The 19,008-nt window shown below is 46.2% G+C and overlaps 1 protein-coding gene across 7 annotated transcripts in view; it reads right to left on the reverse strand.

Moving 5' to 3' along the window:
* LOC117746101 (nuclear receptor coactivator 2-like) overlaps positions 1-19,008 on the reverse strand; it is a 46,721-nt gene that overhangs the window by 9,044 nt on the left and 18,669 nt on the right. For 5 of the 7 annotated variants that reach the window (XM_034554949.1, XM_034554943.1, XM_034554946.1 and 2 more), the window contains 14 exons: positions 17,277-17,390; positions 14,810-14,982; positions 11,774-11,877; positions 10,381-10,558; positions 8,905-9,093; positions 6,834-6,935; positions 6,568-6,708; positions 5,859-6,006; positions 3,219-4,422; positions 1,101-1,341; positions 766-1,005; positions 323-484; positions 113-221; positions 1-3 (listed from right to left, as the gene is read on the reverse strand). The exon at positions 1-3 is cut by the window's left edge and continues 166 nt beyond it. In XM_034554949.1, coding sequence (XP_034410840.1) covers positions 1-3; positions 113-221; positions 323-484; positions 766-1,005; positions 1,101-1,341; positions 3,219-4,422; positions 5,859-6,006; positions 6,568-6,708; positions 6,834-6,935; positions 8,905-9,093; positions 10,381-10,558; positions 11,774-11,877; positions 14,810-14,982; positions 17,277-17,371 — 3,089 coding nt within the window. In that variant the 5' untranslated portion in view covers positions 17,372-17,390. Of the gene's footprint in view, positions 4-112; positions 222-322; positions 485-765; positions 1,006-1,100; positions 1,342-3,218; positions 4,423-5,858; positions 6,007-6,567; positions 6,709-6,833; positions 6,936-8,904; positions 9,094-10,380; positions 10,559-11,773; positions 11,878-14,809; positions 14,983-17,276; positions 17,391-17,488; positions 17,652-19,008 lie in introns of those variants that run through there. The other 2 variants (XM_034554947.1, XM_034554948.1) reach the window with 2 other exon arrangements.

Raw genomic sequence — 19,008 nt, forward strand, 5'->3', positions numbered from 1 at the left:
GACCTGGAAGGTATCTCGGTTTTATTGTCACACCGCACCCACATACCTGATACTCTGCTCACCTTTTAAAAAAAGATTAGCTCATGCCCATGGGATGGTATGAATGACACACCTGCTTTGGTTGCCATAGTGATCCACGGCCATCATCCGGTTTGGCCACGGCGCAGTCTGATTGGGCGGAGCCTGTTGCTGAGTGTAGGCGGGGTTTCCCATCTCCATCTCTGTAAAAAGGCGGTTGAGAAGAAGCACGTCAAATGTCCGTTTTGATGAAAGTCCGGGTCAGTTTGTGACTTTTTACTTCCGTCCCGCTTCGCCCTCTCACCGTTGCTCATCATCTGCATGCCGACCATGGCTCTGGACCCGGGCGGGCATCTCGCGTGCCAAGGGCTCCGACTCGTCATTGGCCCCGCGGTGGCCCCCATGGGCCCCTGGGGACCCCAGCCCTGCTGCATGGAGCCCCGCATGGACCCGTTACTCAGCATGCCTGATTTGGTGAGAACAGATTGCAGAGTCATTTAGAAGAAGAAAAAAAAAAATATATATATATATTTACGTTATAGAATATTAAAACCGTATAAGAAAATGATCCCGCATCTGAATTGAATAAAACGCTTTATCTGAATATTTCACACCAAAAAGTAAGTATCCCAAAGTACGACCAAAGATGCATAATATAATTTTAAAGTATGACCCCAGAGCTTGGATTTGTCTGTGTATGTTTGTATTTGCAGGACGGACGGGATGCCATTTCTTCTCCTGCCTCACCTGGATTGGCCAGGCCTGCGTGAGTTCCCATCATGCCTTGCTGTTGCTGCTGTTGTTGTTGTTGTTGTTGCTGCTGCTGTTGTTGTTGTTGTTGCTGCAGTAAGGAGTAAGGCCCGTTGTTCCTGTGCTGAGGAGGGAACGGCCTGCCAGCGTTGGGGCCCACGCTGCTGTCCACAGAGGCGATCCTGACTGGAGGAGCACCTCGACCCGGCTGGACCGGCCTGGCACTGTTAAAGCCTGCTGGGAGGAAGACAAAATATATATATATATATAGTTTCTTATAGAAATTATTACGATTTGTTCAATTCTATACAAACACACTGTTGCAGACGTACCCGCGGGGCTGATGGGAGGGAAGGCTCTGTGCTGGTTGGGGGGGCTGCCCCCGCCGCCGCTGTCCGTCATCTGCAGGATGTCACTGATGATGCTCTGTTTGTCCACGGAGGGACCGGGCGCCACAGAGGTAGAGGGGGACGAAGAGGAGGCCGGCCCTCTGACTGGCGGGCGGCCTGTGAACAGCTGCTGCTGCTGGGCGCCGCTCTGCAGGTCCTCCAGCAGGTCCTCCAGCTCACTAGTCTGAGAAGAAGAAAAAAACAGGATCAGAAGATGTCCACGTTTCAGAGAAAGACATTTACTTCATTTTTACAAATCTTTTTTCATGTGAATCCGGGCATACCATTGAATTTGGTATTGGATTTCAACATCTTTTATAAACTCCACACACAAATAATCTCCATTGTGCGTGCGATCCTTAATTTAAAGCTACTCCATCTTCTGTTGATTCTGGCAGTCCCTGTGGGCACCATCTTCTCGCTGATGGTCCGTTTACAGATGGAGATCTATAGAGGACCAGGACTGAACTGGTACAAAACCAGTTGAAAATGTCTCGTGAAACGTGTACTTGCTTTGGAATTTTCTTTTTAAGGAAAGACTTGATCAAGGCCCTCATACATGCAGGGAAGGCTTTCAGTTCAGGTGCCAACATCAAAACCTCTTCAGGACACGTTCAAAGGTTTCAAAGAATTCATTTTTATCCCTCTAAAAGCGAATATCATATAGAAAAGTAGAACAAGGTATTCTATAACTAAATGGTATGAAGGATCAGGAGCGCACACACGCATACACCGACACACACACACACACACACACACACACACACACACACGCTGTTTCCTGCGGCCGTTTGGCTGATGAATAGAGGAGGAGTTAAAAATAAACTGTCGGCACTAATGAGGTCATGTGTGATGTACAGTAAGACACACAGTCACAGCTCTGTGTAGCCTGGATGTATGTGCACACACACACACACACACACACACACACACACGCACGTACATGCACACACACACGCAACGCGGCCACATATCAAGGGCATACTTTCAAATGGAGACGAGTGTGGGGAAACCCCCACCCTTTCATTTCTCTTTGTTCATGCAGCATATTATAAACTATCACTATTTTACAGAACTTACTTTATGCATAAAATCAAACACACAGATGAAACCTCGGCTGATACTTTAGACTAAATATCGTTGTGACATGCACAGCAGTGAGCAACGGCTTCCCACACCTTACTGGTGCTACCTTTAAGTCTCACTGGGGTTTCACACCAACACTGTGCAGACTATCACTTCCCGTGGAGCTTGTTTACTGAAATATCACCTCAACTGAGAAGTAATGAAAAAAAAAAGAATTGCACAATCCCGCTCGGCTCAACAAAGCGTCACCTTCTTCTAAACTCTACCTCCTCATACCGGAGGCAGCAAGGCAGGAGGGACGTCCGAGGCCGTCCTCCTCCAGCTCGTCTCCTGGAAACCAACCCCAACTCGGATCTGGCTACTACTTCTGAGCCGAGCGTGAGTGAGTGCATACGCTCTGTGAAGCGGTGCCGCAGAGTGTGACATATTTACCCTTCTCCCGGGGAGGTTTGTACACACAGAGTACATCATACACATAAACAGACATGCATGCAAACACACCGGCATGCCATGCTGAGCCACATAAACACCTCTGATATTTCATCCCCCGTATGTTTCCAACACAACTGAACACTTAACTCACACACACACACACGTCTTGTGCGTCAGGGAGTGCACTTCCATTGGGCTGCCTAGCGAGGAAGTCTCAAACACCGGGTGTCAGCAGACTGCGCTTCTCACTCCAAGGTGTTGAGCCGTTAAGTGCATCCGTATGTCAACGTGCTCAGTGGAGAGATCGCCTAATTATTCGCCTTCACACGTAACAGACAGACTTCTTCGCGTGTGAAGGGAGAATCGTGGGATTCTGGCTGTGATATCCGTCTCCGCGTGGTTATTCTCGACTAATGGAACTGTTTCGAGAACAGGAAAGAAAATGCGACGACAACTTTCAACAATTGAAAAGTTGACATTTTCTTTCCGATCCACTGACAGATCACAGAGCACTGACTGAATGGAACTGGGAGCACCACTGACCTGTTCCGGCACGTTGAAGTCCGCCTCCTGCGTCTCCGTCTTAACGCTGGACAGCTGGGGTCCGTCGGCGGGCTCAATCTTGATGGCTTTGTCCAGGATGCCGTTGTCATCCCTGTCCAGCAGATAGCGCAGCAGCGCATTGTCCTTCTTCTTGGGGCTGCCCGGCTCTTGCTTTGTGCACAGCTCCCCCAGGGCGGCCATGGCGGCCACGGCATCCCCCGAGGTCGACTCTGGGCCGACGGGGTCTTTCCCGGTGGCCTCCACCGTCAGCTTGGCCAACTCCACAGGCGAGGTGCTGTTCTGCAGCAACCTGTGGAGAATTTTGTGTTTGTCCTTGAGCGAGGTGGAGTGGTTGTTGCCACCCGCGAGCCCGATCCCGCCCAGCTGGTCCTTGCAGTTCTGGTCGTCCCCCACCGGGGGTGATGAGCAAGGATCCGAGGACTCTGATTTGGTGGTGAGGAGGTGGAGCAGCTTCGTGTGACCCTTTGTGTTCAGAAGGTGATTTGCGACGTCGCCGTGGTCCCCTGAGCTTTCATGACCTTCCAAGCTATCGCCATCTTTCTCCTGCTCTCCGTCCTGGCTTGGGGACGGCAAATCTTGCTGCTCCCCAAAGGTTCCCAACAACTCGGCCTCTAAGCTGGGATTGTTCTTGGATTGTTGGCTCCCACTGTTGCTGCTATGAAGAGGGCTCTGAAGGCCAAACGGCTTTCTGTCGGGTGACTCTGGACGCTGCCCCTCGGCGAGTCCCTGGGAAACCCTGTGGCCCTGGCTGAGAGCTTGCAATGCACTAAGGGAGTTGAACCCTTGGCTATTTCCTGTGCTGCTGCATACGGACGCTGGCGAGTGGAGTCCGGCTGCAGGAGAGAAAGAGCCAGGGGGATGTTGCAGGTGGGGGCTACTACAGCTGCTGCTGCTGCTAGCCGCCATGCCGGGGCTCTGGCGATGGCGAGGAGACAACATGGCACCCTGGGCCCCTGACGTGACGCTGGGGCTCCCCTGGGCCAAAGGGCTGCCCAGCTTGAGCGCCTGAGGCGTGGGCGCCCGACCCGATGCGGCGTTAAAACCACGTCCGGGGGCGCTGGAGGTGTTGCTGGTGACACTGGCATCAGGGGAAGGGGAGGGACCACTCACACTGGTTGGGGTCATTGGCTTGGTCAAGCTCTGTCCGCCCGGCATGTCTGCAGTCATGCCACTCATGTTCTCCCTGGAACAGAAAGAAAGCAGATACAAGAATCAGACCTGCTGGTTGTACACAGGCAGGCTACTTGCATTGTTTCTACTGGCCAGCAGGGGGTGACTTCCAATTGTATAGAAGTCTATGAGAAAACCTCTCTTTTGATGTATTCCCTCAGTAAACATTGTACATATGAGTTTATGGTCTTAATCTCTAGTTTTAAGTCTTCTTCAAAACAAGAAGGTAAATGATTGTCCATTTAGAGTCAAACAGGCCATAAAGCAGGGTATGCTTTAGGGCGGGGCTACTGTGATTGACAGGTCACTGCCTCTACAGGAGTCGTCTTCGGCGTGTCTACGTCACTCCTCCGCAGTCCAAATATGGTAACTTCTGTTGACTGGTTTCAAAAAGCCAAGATGGCGACGGCTAGAATGCAAAACGCGAGGCTTCAAAACGTCCGCCCTCAAACCAATGGGTGGCGTCACGACCACCACGTCCACTTCTTATACACGTCGATTCTGAGACGCATCGCCGTGCGGACGTGAGTCAATGCATCGACAGAACATTTCAGTAAAAAACACCCTGGAAAGGATGCGTAACTCCTACAGTCGAACAGAGAGCAGCTCTGAAACAGTGTACACAACTGAGAAAACACAGTTGTAAAGAGGCCTGAAGCTGTAACAGGAAGAGAGCTTTAAACAAGGGTCGGCTTCTGCCCCACGCCAAACACACAAAGCTCTCATTGTGCCGAGTGCCGGAGCGATAATTTTCAATGTGAAACTTGTAGAAGTAAAAAAAAAGGCCAAGTGCTCGCCATTGATGCCCCGAAGCTCCGGGTAACAGCCCTGGCATTGTTTCCGGACCGCTGTCCAATTCCTGACTCTGAATGATCACACTAAAGTCACTTGCAGTGGTGGGGGGGGGGGGAGGTACTGTATACTGGACTGGCTGGTAGTGCTTGTGTGAGTTTCGCTCTGTACGTATGGCGGCGATTCTGAATGAGAGGCTCTTTGTTCTTCATCCCCTTTGTCCAAATCAAGAGAAAACCGTGAACACTGAGAGAGAACATGTGATAAAAAAACAAACACACAAACACATCGACAGGGGATGTAGATATGCAGCAAATTACTTTTATCTTCTTATATAATTCAAGTTTTCTCCAAATTAGTGAAAACTCAGTTTTAAGAACGGTTAGTTTGTGGGACATTTTTTGATTTTTAAAGGAGATGCAGCCTCGAGTGGCAGCTACACCACCGAACTGGAGACTCATTATCAAGGAATCCGTGAACTCGACTCCTCGAGCTTTCTCTGGACGGACTCACTGCAGGTTGAACGTTTAGCACTCTTCTGTCCCTCCCTGTTGTGGCAGCCGTTTGGGTTTAAAAAAGATAATTGCAAAACACTGAGGAACAGAAGGTTAGAGACCAACAGGTGTAGAAAACAAGGAGAAAGGTTGGAGCTGGTACCTCTGCAGGATGTGCAGCGACATGTAGAGCTGCGGTTCGTTGGTGGCTGGAGATCGGACCAGCTTGCTCTTGGTGTGAGCCGACACAACGTTGCCGTCAGCCAGGGAGAATCTGTACAGCGGGCTGAGAGCGTGGCCGATCCTCAACACTGCAAAGAGACGGACATTTCAACATCGGGAACGCGTGGATGACGGCCAACTTTTCCACAGTGGGGAAATTCTTCTCTGCATTTGACCCATCCTTAGTTATTGAGGAGCAGTGGGGCTGCAGTGAAGTGCCCGGGGAGCAACTGGGGGTTCAGTGTCTTACTCAAGGACACTTCGACAACTATGGGGAGAGCGGGGATCGAACCCTGTACCTTGTTGTTGCGGGACAAATACTCTCCCCGTTAGCTACACCCCAAAGGTGGATTATACTTTTCTCACAAATCATTCCTCAGAGAAACTCTAAAGCACTGAACTCTCAAAAAGTCCACATTGAACCTCGGACAATCAAGAATTTGAAAACTTGGTCATTTTATGTGTCTTTGAAGTTGTTTTGGTTCACTTTGTAATTGTTTTTGGTCTTTGTGTAGTTACTCGTGTCCGTCATGTCTTTGTAGTAATTTGTCTCTTTGAGGTTGTGTTTCCCCTTTTCATAGTCGTTGTGTGTCGTTTTATGATACGTTATGTCTCAAAGAGCAGGGTGAGCTCTGAATCGTCTTACTCACCTTCTTGCTGGTGTTTCTTAGCGAAGGACATCTCCGCGTCATTCTGCAGGTGAAACCTCTGAATGCAACGTCGGACCAGGTCCTCCCAGCCCGGCCTCATGGAGGCACGGAGCAGACTGGTGTCCAGCGACGTGATCTTACCTGGACAGATAGAAGTAGTTTTAGTAGTGTAATGGACCAAAGTTCATACTTATCGAATGTGGACAACATTATGGAAACTGATCAGACGGCGTATTCACAGTAAAAACCTCCTGGTCCAGTCCTACCTTGAAGGTCCTGTCGCGTGGTGAAGCTCTCGTAGGCGGGCATCACAGGTCTCTCTTTGACGGGGACTCTTCTTGCCACGCAGATGAGACATGACTGGAAATCTGCATGTTTGGAAAAGCATGGTTTGAAATAATCCTTCACTAAAAACTCACGTTTACACCTAAATGCAACGGGATACAACGGGTAGTCAAGAGCAGGGTGGAAGAGACGTGACTTCGGGCCTTTTTTCTTTGGTGGGACCCATGGATGGATTATGAGACAATGGGCGCCTGGACACAGACATGCTAACGGTCACCTCTCCTACATACAGAGAAGCACAGACTTTATAGTTGCTTAGCTTTTTGTGCTGTGATTTTGTGTCTCTTTGAAGTCGTTACGCATCTCTCTGTGGTCATGTTGTGTCTCTTTGTAGTTGTTCTGTGTCTCTTTGTAGTTGTTCTGTGTCGTTGTTCTGTGTTTTTTTGTTGTTGTTTTGTGTCTCTTTGTAGTTGTTTTGGTCTTACTGTAATTATTCTGTGGTTGTTTTGCACTCTTCTTGTAGTCGTTTTGGGTCTTTTTGTGGCTGCTTTCTGTCTCTTTGTGGTTGTTTTGTCACCGATTTGTCATTGTTTTGCATCTCTTTGCTTTGTGTCCCTTTGTGTACATGTTCCGTCTCTTTGAGGTTGTTCTTCCCCTTTTCATAGTCGTTGTGAGTCTCTTGGAGACTCTTTGCAGCGGTTTTTGCATCTTATCAGTTGTTGTGGTCTCTTTGTAGCCTTCATGTGCCTCTCTGTGGTCATTTTGCATCTCTTCCTGGTTGATAGTGTCTTTTAGAGTTACATTTTGGAGGTGAGGGCCAGGGGGGACCCCTGACACTTTGTGCCCCTGGGCCTGTGCCAGTGAGGCCCGATATATAATCCATCCATCGGGTGGGAGAACTAACTACCCAAACTTAATTCTCACAGCTATCCCTGACCCATATTGAGGTCCTGAAATCAACATCTTCAGCTTCAGCATCGGTATCAAGAACTCTCGATCCCAATCAAACCCAGCCTAAACCTCAATCTCAACCTGCGCCCTCAATCTGTCCACCAGACATCCTCCTCCTGTCGGTAGGGAGAGATTAGCACAATATCTGGTTGTCAGACATCTAAAATTAGAGTGCCAGACGGATTCTTTTCCCTGAGTGTGTATGCAAGCGATAAGATGAGATGGGAAGCTGACAAAGTGCCACGCGCTAATTAGTCCCTCCCGGTGGATGGGAGGAAAAGTAGAGAGTAGTGGCAATGAAAGGAGGACAGGACACGAGAGACCGAGGAAAGTGGGGGAGCGAGAAAGTGACGGGAAAATGACAGGAAGTCAAGACGGAGAGGGAAAGAGGGAGAAGGACAAAAGATAAACACACTGCATACTACGTACTCAATCAATGTATTAAATGTATGATTAAGTGTGAGTACCAGCAGATTGTTCACACTCAAGTTAATCTGCCGTCACGACGTTACCAGTCAGAGCTAAGTAATTATCTTATCCAACAGTGAATTATTATAAAACGTCTGCTTTGCAGCTCACCATTTGGATAGTCTGTGGAAACGCAATGCATTTTGGGATAGTTCAGTACATCCAGTAAGCTCACGCCACAACCTTATGAAATTCCTGCTAATGTAGTACACAGAAATCCACATACTCCGCAGTTGGAACGCAGTACATACTCGTGTTTACACTATAATTAGTATGATTAGTATGCAATGCAAACGCAGCCCGAGGAACAACATACGGCGATGTGGAAATAACAAATGAGGGCACCAAATAAAGGAGAGAGAGAGAGAGAGAGAGAACGAGAGTGAGCAAAAGAGAAGCAACAAAACAAAGTAGGAGGGGGAGAAAATGGAAAAGAAGAAACATTTTCATCTGAATAAAAGACCAAAAGACAGAGAGAAAGCAAGAAATCATAAAAGAAACAACCTTATTACATTACTACATTATTACCTTATGTTGTACAACGACAATAAATGAACCTTAAATCAGTAAAAGGCAAGTCAAAATAATAATAATAATAATAATAAACAAAGCAACATCAGTTAGAGACAATACCTTCGCCCTCTTCCTTGATGGATTTGGGTTCGGAGACGGCAAAACACTGCATGGTCTCGTACTTCTGCTGCAGCGCTTCCTGCTGGTCAGACGCCGCCTGGGCCTCGCCGGCGGCCTGCGGGTTGACCAACATGCGGCAGGTGAACGTGTGGCTGTTCCTGTTGGACGAATCACCGCTGCGATGGTTGACTGGAGAAAAGAAATGTAAAAAAAAAAAGAAAAGAGAGGAGGTACTCAATAAAAAAATATATATAAAGAGATCCGTTTTGGCATCTTAAGGGGCAACACACTGAAAACACCAATGGCCTTTAACAGGGTAAAAAAACCTGATACAGTATCTTACTTACCAAAATGTTAGCAATTTTTGTTGTTTAGTATATCGTTCGGGTAAATTGAGGTGATTTACTAGAAAAGATGAGAACGGTTCACACAGGGTGACCTCTGCACTACTAGCTCCTATCTGCTATTTGACATCAGGAATTATTCAAGCCCGTTTGCTGCCATGTCCTCAGTCTATGATATAAAAGTGACTCGGTTCTGTCATGGTGGCAGAGCTGCGAGTTTAAAAGGGACACATCGTGCTCGTTTTCAGGTTCATTCTTGTATTTCGGGTTCCAGAACGCGTTTACATGCTTTAATCTTCAAAAAGCACATTTGTGTTCTCATACCGTCCGTCTGAATATACATGTGTGCACCCCGCTCTGGTTTTGCACCCGTCCCTTTAAGCCCAGTGTGCTCTGATTGGCTTGCGAAAGCAAAATAGGACGCTCCTTTGCAAAAAGAAGTGTCCCCGCTTATTCAGTTTCCTCTATTTGTGGTCAGGTGGGTTTGCGTCAGTGCCCCGCCCCCCTTTCGGGTCTATTAACCCTGATGGGAAAAGTGAACGTGGTCACCAAAAGGAAACATTGGACACAGTCTTCACAAGACACACATGTTCTGAACATTCTGACAAAAGGACTTTGCAGACAGGGAAATCTGGGGAAGACTTCGTTTGAGACCTTTCTCGGTCTCAGTGCAAGACTCTCGCGAGATCTGGCGGGCTAGCGTTCTCGTTGACTATATTTTTGTAGCGCTAAATATGGCATAAGCTAAATTATAAATACATTACGCAAATATAACCCAATCTGGTTTTATCCCAAACAAGGTGGAGGGGAAGACAGAAGGTGTAAACCATTTAAAACCAACGGCGGAGCTTGTAATGTGGCATCTTTGTCGTAGAGGATCTCAGGTAAGCCGTGGGTGGAGATGGGGGGGGGCAGTATATGCTAATGGCCATGCATGTGACATAAGAAGGGGAGCCATGTGTGATCGGCTTGTGGAATCACATGTGTTCTGATCTCGGCTGCCCACAAAAAAATACTGGGTTGTTCTTACTTGACTGTTTTTCATGACATGTCCCCTTTAAGGATCTACAATATATGGAGGATCTCACGTGATCTCCTCCATCAGACCACGCGGCGGTTCTGCGGTTCTTACCCAGGCTCTTGGGCAGCAGGTTCTTGACGAACTCTGCGTGGTCTCCGACGTGCAGCACGCTGTAGACGCTGGTGTTCATCAGCTCCTCCTGCTGGCAGCGCAAGTACTGGCTCACGTTCTCCGAGACGAACACGATGTTGCCCTCCATGTTGACCACGAAGAAGAAGCCGTCGAGGGCCTGAGTGTGTGTGTGTGTGTGTGTGTGGGGGGGGGAAGGAAAAAAGTTAAATAGAAAAAGGGAAGAGGTTAGAGGGATAAAGAGGGGAGATTGAGTGTTAATTAAAGTCCATCTGAACTCTCAACCTAAAACTAATTAGACTTAATTAATAGAAATGAATGTGAAAGGGTTATCGCGTGCTATAAATACATGAAACAAAAAAAAGACAACTCAAAGTTTAACCGTTTTTTGTGATTGCATATGAGCAAATTAAAATGTTTGTCTTCACGTTGCATTACTGGGAACATGTCAACGGAGTAAACAGTGTTTCCTTTCAGCATTTAGGGTCTGTGTGGACATCAGACGTGTGCTTATTTAAAAATAAATCTAAAAGCTTCTTAATTAAATCAAGAAAAAAAAGACTTGCAGCCTGTTTTTATGATGCAAAGTATAAGGTAAGGTCAAGGCACCGTGTGTGAATGTGTGTATTCTTCCATTAATTAATTACTGTCAACGCAGCATTTTTCCACGTGTATGTACAGACTGATTTGTCCTTTAGCCTGTCACATGTCTCCTGCTGCACGTCGGCCTGCGTATCACACCAACGCCTGTATACTATACTATAGAATGGGTTCTGGCCAGAATGATATTTATCTCCAAGCAGACACCTCAGCCAACATTGCGGTTGGTGAAAGCTATATATAGACAGTCTGTGTGTGTGTGTGTGTGTGTGTGTGTGTGTGTGTGTGTGTGTGGGTGTGTGTGTGTGTGTGTGTTTGCGTGTGGTCAGGCTCCACCCCTCCTTTGCTAATCTGGCTTTTCAGGAAGGTATTTATACCTCATTGGGTCGCATGTTATACGTCACCACACACGCACACGCACGCACACACACACACACACACTGGAGTAGGCTCGATGACGGAATCGCCCCTAACCAGAAGAACTCTTATCTCTCTGCGTCACTGTAAAGTGCAGCGCCATTTAAAGTCAGAAAGACTATCCACCGGCTCTAAATCTGTCGTAAAACGAGGCGCAGTCGTTGTGTCGTGTTGCATTTTATTAAATTAAATGATCAAATTCCAACTTCTTTACCTCTGTTGTGTCAAACGTGACTACTGACAAGTAGGTCAATCACAGGCCGCTGTTGTCGATTGACACTTGTTTGAATAACCAGTCCTGGTGTCACTGTTCTGTGTCACTTTGACCTCTAAACTCTAAAGTTTGGCTGCACCCTACCTCCAGCATCATGGGCCCGAGGGCGTCTTTGTCAATGACACCCGGTCCTGTGGAGGAGACGTCGGCCTTCTGCACCTCCTCAGCATCAGCCACTGGGGCTTTTTCTGGAAAAGACAACAATGAGAAACATGAAAAGAAGGGGTTGAAACACTTGATGTCTCTGGTTTTAGAGTTTGCAAACGTCCTTTGGCGATTCTTGAGAAAATGACCCTTCTTCTTGATTTATTCCCTCAGTAAACATTGTAAACATGAGTTTATGGTCCCAATCTCTAGTTTCAAGTCTTCTTCAATACAGCATGATGTTCATTCAGTGAATTATGCTCCATTTAAAGTCAAATAGACCATAAAGCAGGTACGTTTTAGGGCGGGACAAGGTGATTGACAGGTTGCTACCATATAAGTTTATCAGTGTGTTGGTTTTCTTTGTCAAAATAAGGCTCTTTTTAGCTCCATTTTCTTTTCCAATAAAAAATGATGCCGTTTCACTGATGACATTACATTGGAAAGTCCACCGATGTGTTGATGCACTGTCAAACCCAGAGGTTTGAGTACCAGGTATGTCACGGAGAGCAGGTATCGCCACACTAATGTGCAGCGCATTACACACATTTACGGTCATATAAGAGGCCAGTCTCCACTCTGCTCTCTGGCTTGTACCACTGGCCTGTTAAGCCTCCCATGGCCCCATTAGGCCACATAGCTGACATTCCTGTTGTGGGACCAGAGCTGTACGGAGTCATCAAACCCCGTCACTGCAGCGCCGATGTAGGTCGGAGGGTATTTATTGTGTACATTGTTTTTTTTTTGTTTTTTTTAAATTAATAAATATGATAGTTTAGAGCCCGAACGAACGACGGGAAACAAGTCACACTTGCAACATCATCGTGGACACTCGGTATGTTCACAGCTGCATCGACTTCATAACAAGTTAAATGGAGAAGAAGAAGAAGAAAAAAAAAGAACAACGGTCAACAGAGTTTCAATTTAACCCTCATTTGGTTCTTGTTTTATTCATAGACTGTATATAAGAAGTGGACATATAGTCACCCGTTGGTTTGTGGACTGACGTTTGGAAGCCTTGGGTTTTGGCCGTCACCATTTTGGCTTTTTTGCAACCAGTGAACAGGAAGTGACCATATTTGGACTGAGGAGGAGTGACGTAGAGACGCCGTATACGGATCACGTAGCTACCTGTCAATCACCTTGTAGCCCCGCCCCTAAAGCATACCCTGCTTTATGGTCTGTTTGATTCTAAATTGACTCACTAGATAAACATTATGGTTTATGGAAGAATACTAGAGATTGCGACCATAAACTCATGTTTACAATGTTTACTGAGGGGATAAATCAAGAGAGAAGTAGAGTCATTTTATCATAGACTTCCATACAATCATAATGTCCACCCCCTGGTGGACATTTAGAGAAGATGCAAGTTTCAACACTTTTCAAATCTTGAGAACCGGAGGTTGCCACTTGGTTTTATTTAGAAATCCCATTATTCTGTTTTCCTGTCGAAGTTTGTGTCACAGTTTAGTAATGCTAAATATTAATGTAATGTAATGTAATGTAAATGGGGCGCATTCTCATGCAAGCTTTTCAGCCACACACACACACACACACACACACACACACACAAACACACACACACACACACACACACACACACACACAGTACATATATACACACACCATTTATTATTGGAAACTACTATTCCCCCTCCCGCACCGTTTGTGCAACTGTTGAGTTGCGAAAGATGGAGGCACACGTGCGCTCTACATCTATAACATGACCCTGCAGTCAAACTCGGGGGCAAAACACACACACAAGGAGGCGGAATACACATTTTATTATGTCTATGTGTGTGTGCGAGTGTGTTCTCTGAACATTAACGTGTTCTATTTTTCCACAAGGTGACCTTTCTGCTGCACAAAAGGAAGCCAGTGATGCCTTTCATCTATTATGTATCATGTTGCAGCTGGTTTGGCTTCTACCGTTGTGTTACTTCAATATGACTTTTATTTGGTATCAATACATTTTGTGTCACATCCACCGCATCAGTTAAATACTCTGACGTGCAGCGGGCAGCTGTGTGACTTGTGTATTATCTGTGCTTGTGCGAGTGTGTGCTTATTCAGCTGTTGTTTTCAGACACAAACACATGGACACCAACTGGTTGACCGCAGGGACAAAAGGGAGGGAGAGGGAGGAAGCATGGGAGGAGAGGAGGGAGGAGATAGAATGGAGAAAGGAGAGAGGGAAAGGACCAACGTGGTTGAGGAGGGATTCATAGGAAACGAGAGAAGAAAAAGAGACAAGGGGAAAAAAGGAAAGGAGAAAAAGGGAAAGGAAATGACAAAGGTGATTGACGAGGGATGTAAGATGGATAGGAAATGAAAGGACAGGAAGGCCAAAGATGGTCGAGGAGGGACAACATGTGGAAAAGAAAAAGAAGTAAAAAGGCAGAGAGGAAAGGTGAGAAGGGGAAAATAAAATAAAGTGGAGAACATAAAAGGAAAATGTTCAAAACAAGTAAAGTTAAATGGGGAAGGAGGAGAGCGAGGATGATGGAGAAAGGAAAGGAAGTACTGATAGAGGGAGGGGAGAGAGGAGATATAGAGAGGGGAAGGGGAAAAGAAAAGAAAGAAAGGACAAAACAATGTCGTTGAGGAGGGATCGATAGGAAAGGAGAAAAGATGAGAGATGAAAAAAATACGAGGAAAAGAAGAGAGGAAAGGACAGAGGATGGATGTACGATGGACAAGAAAGGGGAACAAAGGAAAGAACAAAATGGTTTAGGAGGGACAACAGATGAACTAGAAAAAGGAGAGAAGACAAAGACGGAGAGGAGAGAGAGAGTCGCTTTCATCATGAAGTAGTTGAGAGAGAGAGATCAAGCACTTTCAGGTCACTTGCTTCTTTCCTGAGAAGTTAAACTTCTGAACTTCTCACTGCTCGGCTGAAATAGATTCCTAGCCTTTTGGAGTTGAATTAACATGATCAAGAGGACTCGGCGCGAACCGCGGAGGGATGCTCACCCTGCTCCTTGATCTGCCGGATCTGCTTCACCGTCTCTTTGAGGATGGCACATTTGTCCGGCTTGACATTGAGGTCGTCCATGTCGTTGATGTTGGCGAAGATCAGCTCGGCCAGCTCCTCGATGTACTTGTTCTCCTGCTCCCGGTTCCTCCTCTCTGTGCCCCTCTTCGGGCTGCAGGGGTTCGAGAGGGGGTTGGCAGACATTGACAACAAAACCGACAGAAGCTTTTTCTTTTTTTTAAAGTGGTTGAAACGTTGAGGTTTTTGTAACTGCTGAAAATGTTTCACTCTTAACAGGAAGTCAACTTGCTGAGACGCTAATCTACAACATCCACATGTCCTCGTTACGTCCTCGCTACATCCTCGTTACGTCCTTTTTACATCCTTGTTACGTCTTCGTAATGCCCTAGCTACGTCCTCGTTACGTCCTTGTTACGTCTTCGTAATGCCCTAGCTACGTCCTCGTTAAGTCCTTGTTACGTCCTCGTAATGCCCTCGCTACGTCCTTGTTATGTTCTCGCTACGTCCTCGTTACATCCTAGTTACGTCCTTGTTACGTCCTCGTAATGCCCTAGCTACGTCCTTGTTACGTCCTTGTTACGTCCTTGTTACGTCCTCGTAATGCCCTCGCTACGTCCTTGTTACGTCCTTGTTACGTCCTCGTAATGCCCTCGCTACGTCCTTGTTACGTCCTCGCTACGTCCTCGTTACATCCTAGTTACGTCCTTGTTACGTCCTTGTTACATCCTTGTTACGTCCTTGTTACGTCCTCGTAATGCCCTCGCTACGTCCTTGTTACGTCCTTGCTACGTCCTCGTTACATCCTAGTTACGTCCTCGTAATGCCCTAGCTACGTCCTTGTTACGTCCTCGCTACGTCCTCGTTACATCCTTGTTACGTCCTCGTAATGCCCTCGCTACGTCCTTGTTACATCCTCGTAATGCCCTAGCTACATCCTCGCTACGTCCTTGTTACGTCCTCGTAATGCCCTCGCTACGTCCTTGTTACGTTCTCGCTACGTCCTCGTTACATCCTAGTTACGTCCTTGTTACGTCCTCGTAATGCCCTAGCTACGTCCTCGTTACGTCCTTGTTACGTCCTCGTAATGCCCTTGCTACGTCCTTGTTACGTCCTCGCTACGTCCTCGTTACGTCCTTGTTACGTCCTCGTAATGCCCTTGCTACGTCCTTGTTACGTCCTCGCTACGTCCTCGTTACATCCTAGTTACGTCCTCGTAATGCCCTCGCTACGTCCTTGTTACGTCCTCGCTACGTCCTCGTTACGTCCTCGTAATGCCCTAGCTACGTCTTTGTTACGTCCTTGCTACGTCCTCGTTACATCCTCGTTACGTCCTTGTTACGTCCTTGTTACGTCCTCGTAATGCCCTAGCTACGTCCTCGTTACGTCCTTGTTACGTCCTCGTAATGCCCTCGCTACGTCCTTGTTACGTTCTCGCTACGTCCTCGTTACATCCTAGGTACGTCCTTGTTACGTCCTCGTAATGCCCTTGCTACGTCCTCGTTACGTCCTCGTTACATCCTCGAAATGCCCTTGCTATGTCCTCGTTAAGTCCTCGTTACATCCTCGTTATGCCCTTGTTATGTCATCGTTTACGCCCTCGTTACGTCGGCGTCATGCCCTAATTATATCGTTGCTACAACCTTCCTACGCCCTCTCAGACACTGAAAGCCCGATGATTTGTTAGCCCCTCAAATAAACTCTCTCTCTCTCTCTGGATAAAAGTTTAATAAAACCCTGTTCATGAAAAGAGCTATAGTAGGTAAAAACTACTAAATAAAAGCTTTTTCTTGTTCTCTTAATTTACATTGTGTAAGTAAGTCAAGGATCAAAATCAGGAATCAATAAAGGATCAAATAAAAATAATAATAATTTGGGGTTTGAATGTCTGCCGTCACATTTTATGAAATCGCCATTAACAAAACGATCCGCAATCTGAATAAACAGACACATGTAATTGAATTAGTTACTCTCTTTATAATTAAAGCAACTTTTAAAAAAATATATAACTCATCAGTCCTTTCACGCAGACTTTAGCTGGAGAGCAACAAGTCTTTTGACCGCGGTGAAAAGGATTTTGTTTTTTTAAAAGGCTAAAATCCAACAAATACGGATTAAAGCGGAATATTTAGATTAAAACATGCTGTGAATTTTGGAAATGATGACGTCTTTTTTCAGACCCTGAAGCAAATGTGACATAAAAAATGCCAGTGTAGCCTGATCTTCATATGCAGTTGTGCAGAAAATACTGTTTTTGAACAACAAAATACATGATATAATAATAAATAATAATAACAAATTTAAATCTAACCCAAAATCTGCTTCCTATTTCCACATGCCCAGTGTACGTGAAAGGTCATGTGATATGCGTTTTCAAAAGGTCGCCGTGTGGACGGAGATCGTTTTACTCGTGTGGATGTGGCCTGAGGATATAAAAGGTCCTCTCACCTGGGCCCCAGCAGGAGGTCCACCTGACACTCCTTCCTCTTCAGAGACTCTCCCCCTCTGAGGGGCTCCGGGGTGTTTCCCCCCCCACTACTCATCTTCAGCAAAAATCAGCACCTGGACAGAGAGACAAGATGAACAAGTCAGTCAGAAGTGGTAAAAGGTATGGAAGGATATACAAAATGGTTTATTAAATCATAGCTATTCGTATTTACACACAAACTGCTGCAATACGAGGCCGAGGAACCGCCGCTATATTCTCATGACATCAAAGACATCCACGCCGTCCATCGCTGAAAACTCGCGATGCATCCGCGTCTCTTTTGTGAGGAGGCGTTTAAATCTAGAAGCACTAATTCCACTGCGCTGTGGAAATATATGAAAATAAATTTAAAAATAAACACGTCGCCACTGACAATGAAAAGTGCTCTTCTCTCCACACTGTTACACAGACGGACAATAATTAGGGCGCTGAAGATGTGCACGACCTATTTGAATGGCGCATAATCAATCGAGGGGCGCGCTCGTGTAAACAATGCATCGCTTGTGAAGTGCCAGTGGGCGACATGTGGGAGGCCCACTGGGAATACAGGAGGCGTCGATAATTACCTCAGTTGGAAAAACGGCTAATTCACGTCGGCCGTCACATTGTTATCACGCGGACGTCTCTGGCAATTAAGTAGGAGGTCTTTTAAAATAGAATACACGAAACGTGGAGAGCCGTAATGTTTTTGATCCTCACAGTATTGTGTGAGACTGAAAAGACGGGACAGTATGCGGGTAGGTGGAAAAACCCACGTTGGCAGGGAGCGGCTCCACCATATGGTCTCCTCATGCTGCTCGACCTTTCTGCCGAAACACCGGCCACAAAACTCCAACCTTGTTGGCCGGACGCCACTCAGCGCTGTGCCGGTCCGGTCTCTGTGGGATTTTATTTTTTTTTATTTTTTTATTTTTTTTAACCCACTTTCTGCAATTCTCATCCGTAGCCATGACGACGGATATACACTAAAGTGTAAAAGTGTAGCGATCGGGCCACGCTCGATCACGTTTTTACTCTTTGTTTGTGATGTTGACTTTTCACCCCGCAGTCAAGTAACCTCATTTAAAAAAAAAATAATAATAATTATACACATGCAGCTTTGTCTGGACTTTTAATGGGGTGTATTTGGACATCTGGTGTAAGTGTTTTAAAGAATGTTGGATTTATAATAGATTTATTTGGTTTTGTTTATCTTTGATGGTTTTTAATGGCGTTTTGAGACTGAATACGCTTTTGCTTTTTGGATTTAAAAAAAAAAACACACCAACCAAAATTCATTAATATAAAGTTGTACAACAAGACTGAAAAACAACAGGGGCAACTATTTGTGCTCCCATCGAGGTGGGATAAATATCCGTGGCAGTCAGTTATAGTTCGTTAATAAACACAGTTTATATATCGTTTTTGAGTTCAGGTCTTCCAAAAAAAGTTGACAAGCTTGTTCTTCCGATATGACTTTTTCCTCAACTAAGCTGGTTACTAAACAGATGTTTAGATTATCTTCTAACGAGATTACGAACAAATCTTTAACCCCACACACACACACACACACACACACACACACACACACACACACACACACACACACACACACACACACACACACACACACACACACACACACACACACACACACACACACACACACACACACACACACACACACACACACACACACACACACACACACAC

This window comes from Cyclopterus lumpus, chromosome 17 (genome assembly GCF_009769545.1).
Source record: "Cyclopterus lumpus isolate fCycLum1 chromosome 17, fCycLum1.pri, whole genome shotgun sequence".
In the NCBI taxonomy this organism is placed as follows: domain Eukaryota; kingdom Metazoa; phylum Chordata; class Actinopteri; order Perciformes; family Cyclopteridae; genus Cyclopterus; species Cyclopterus lumpus.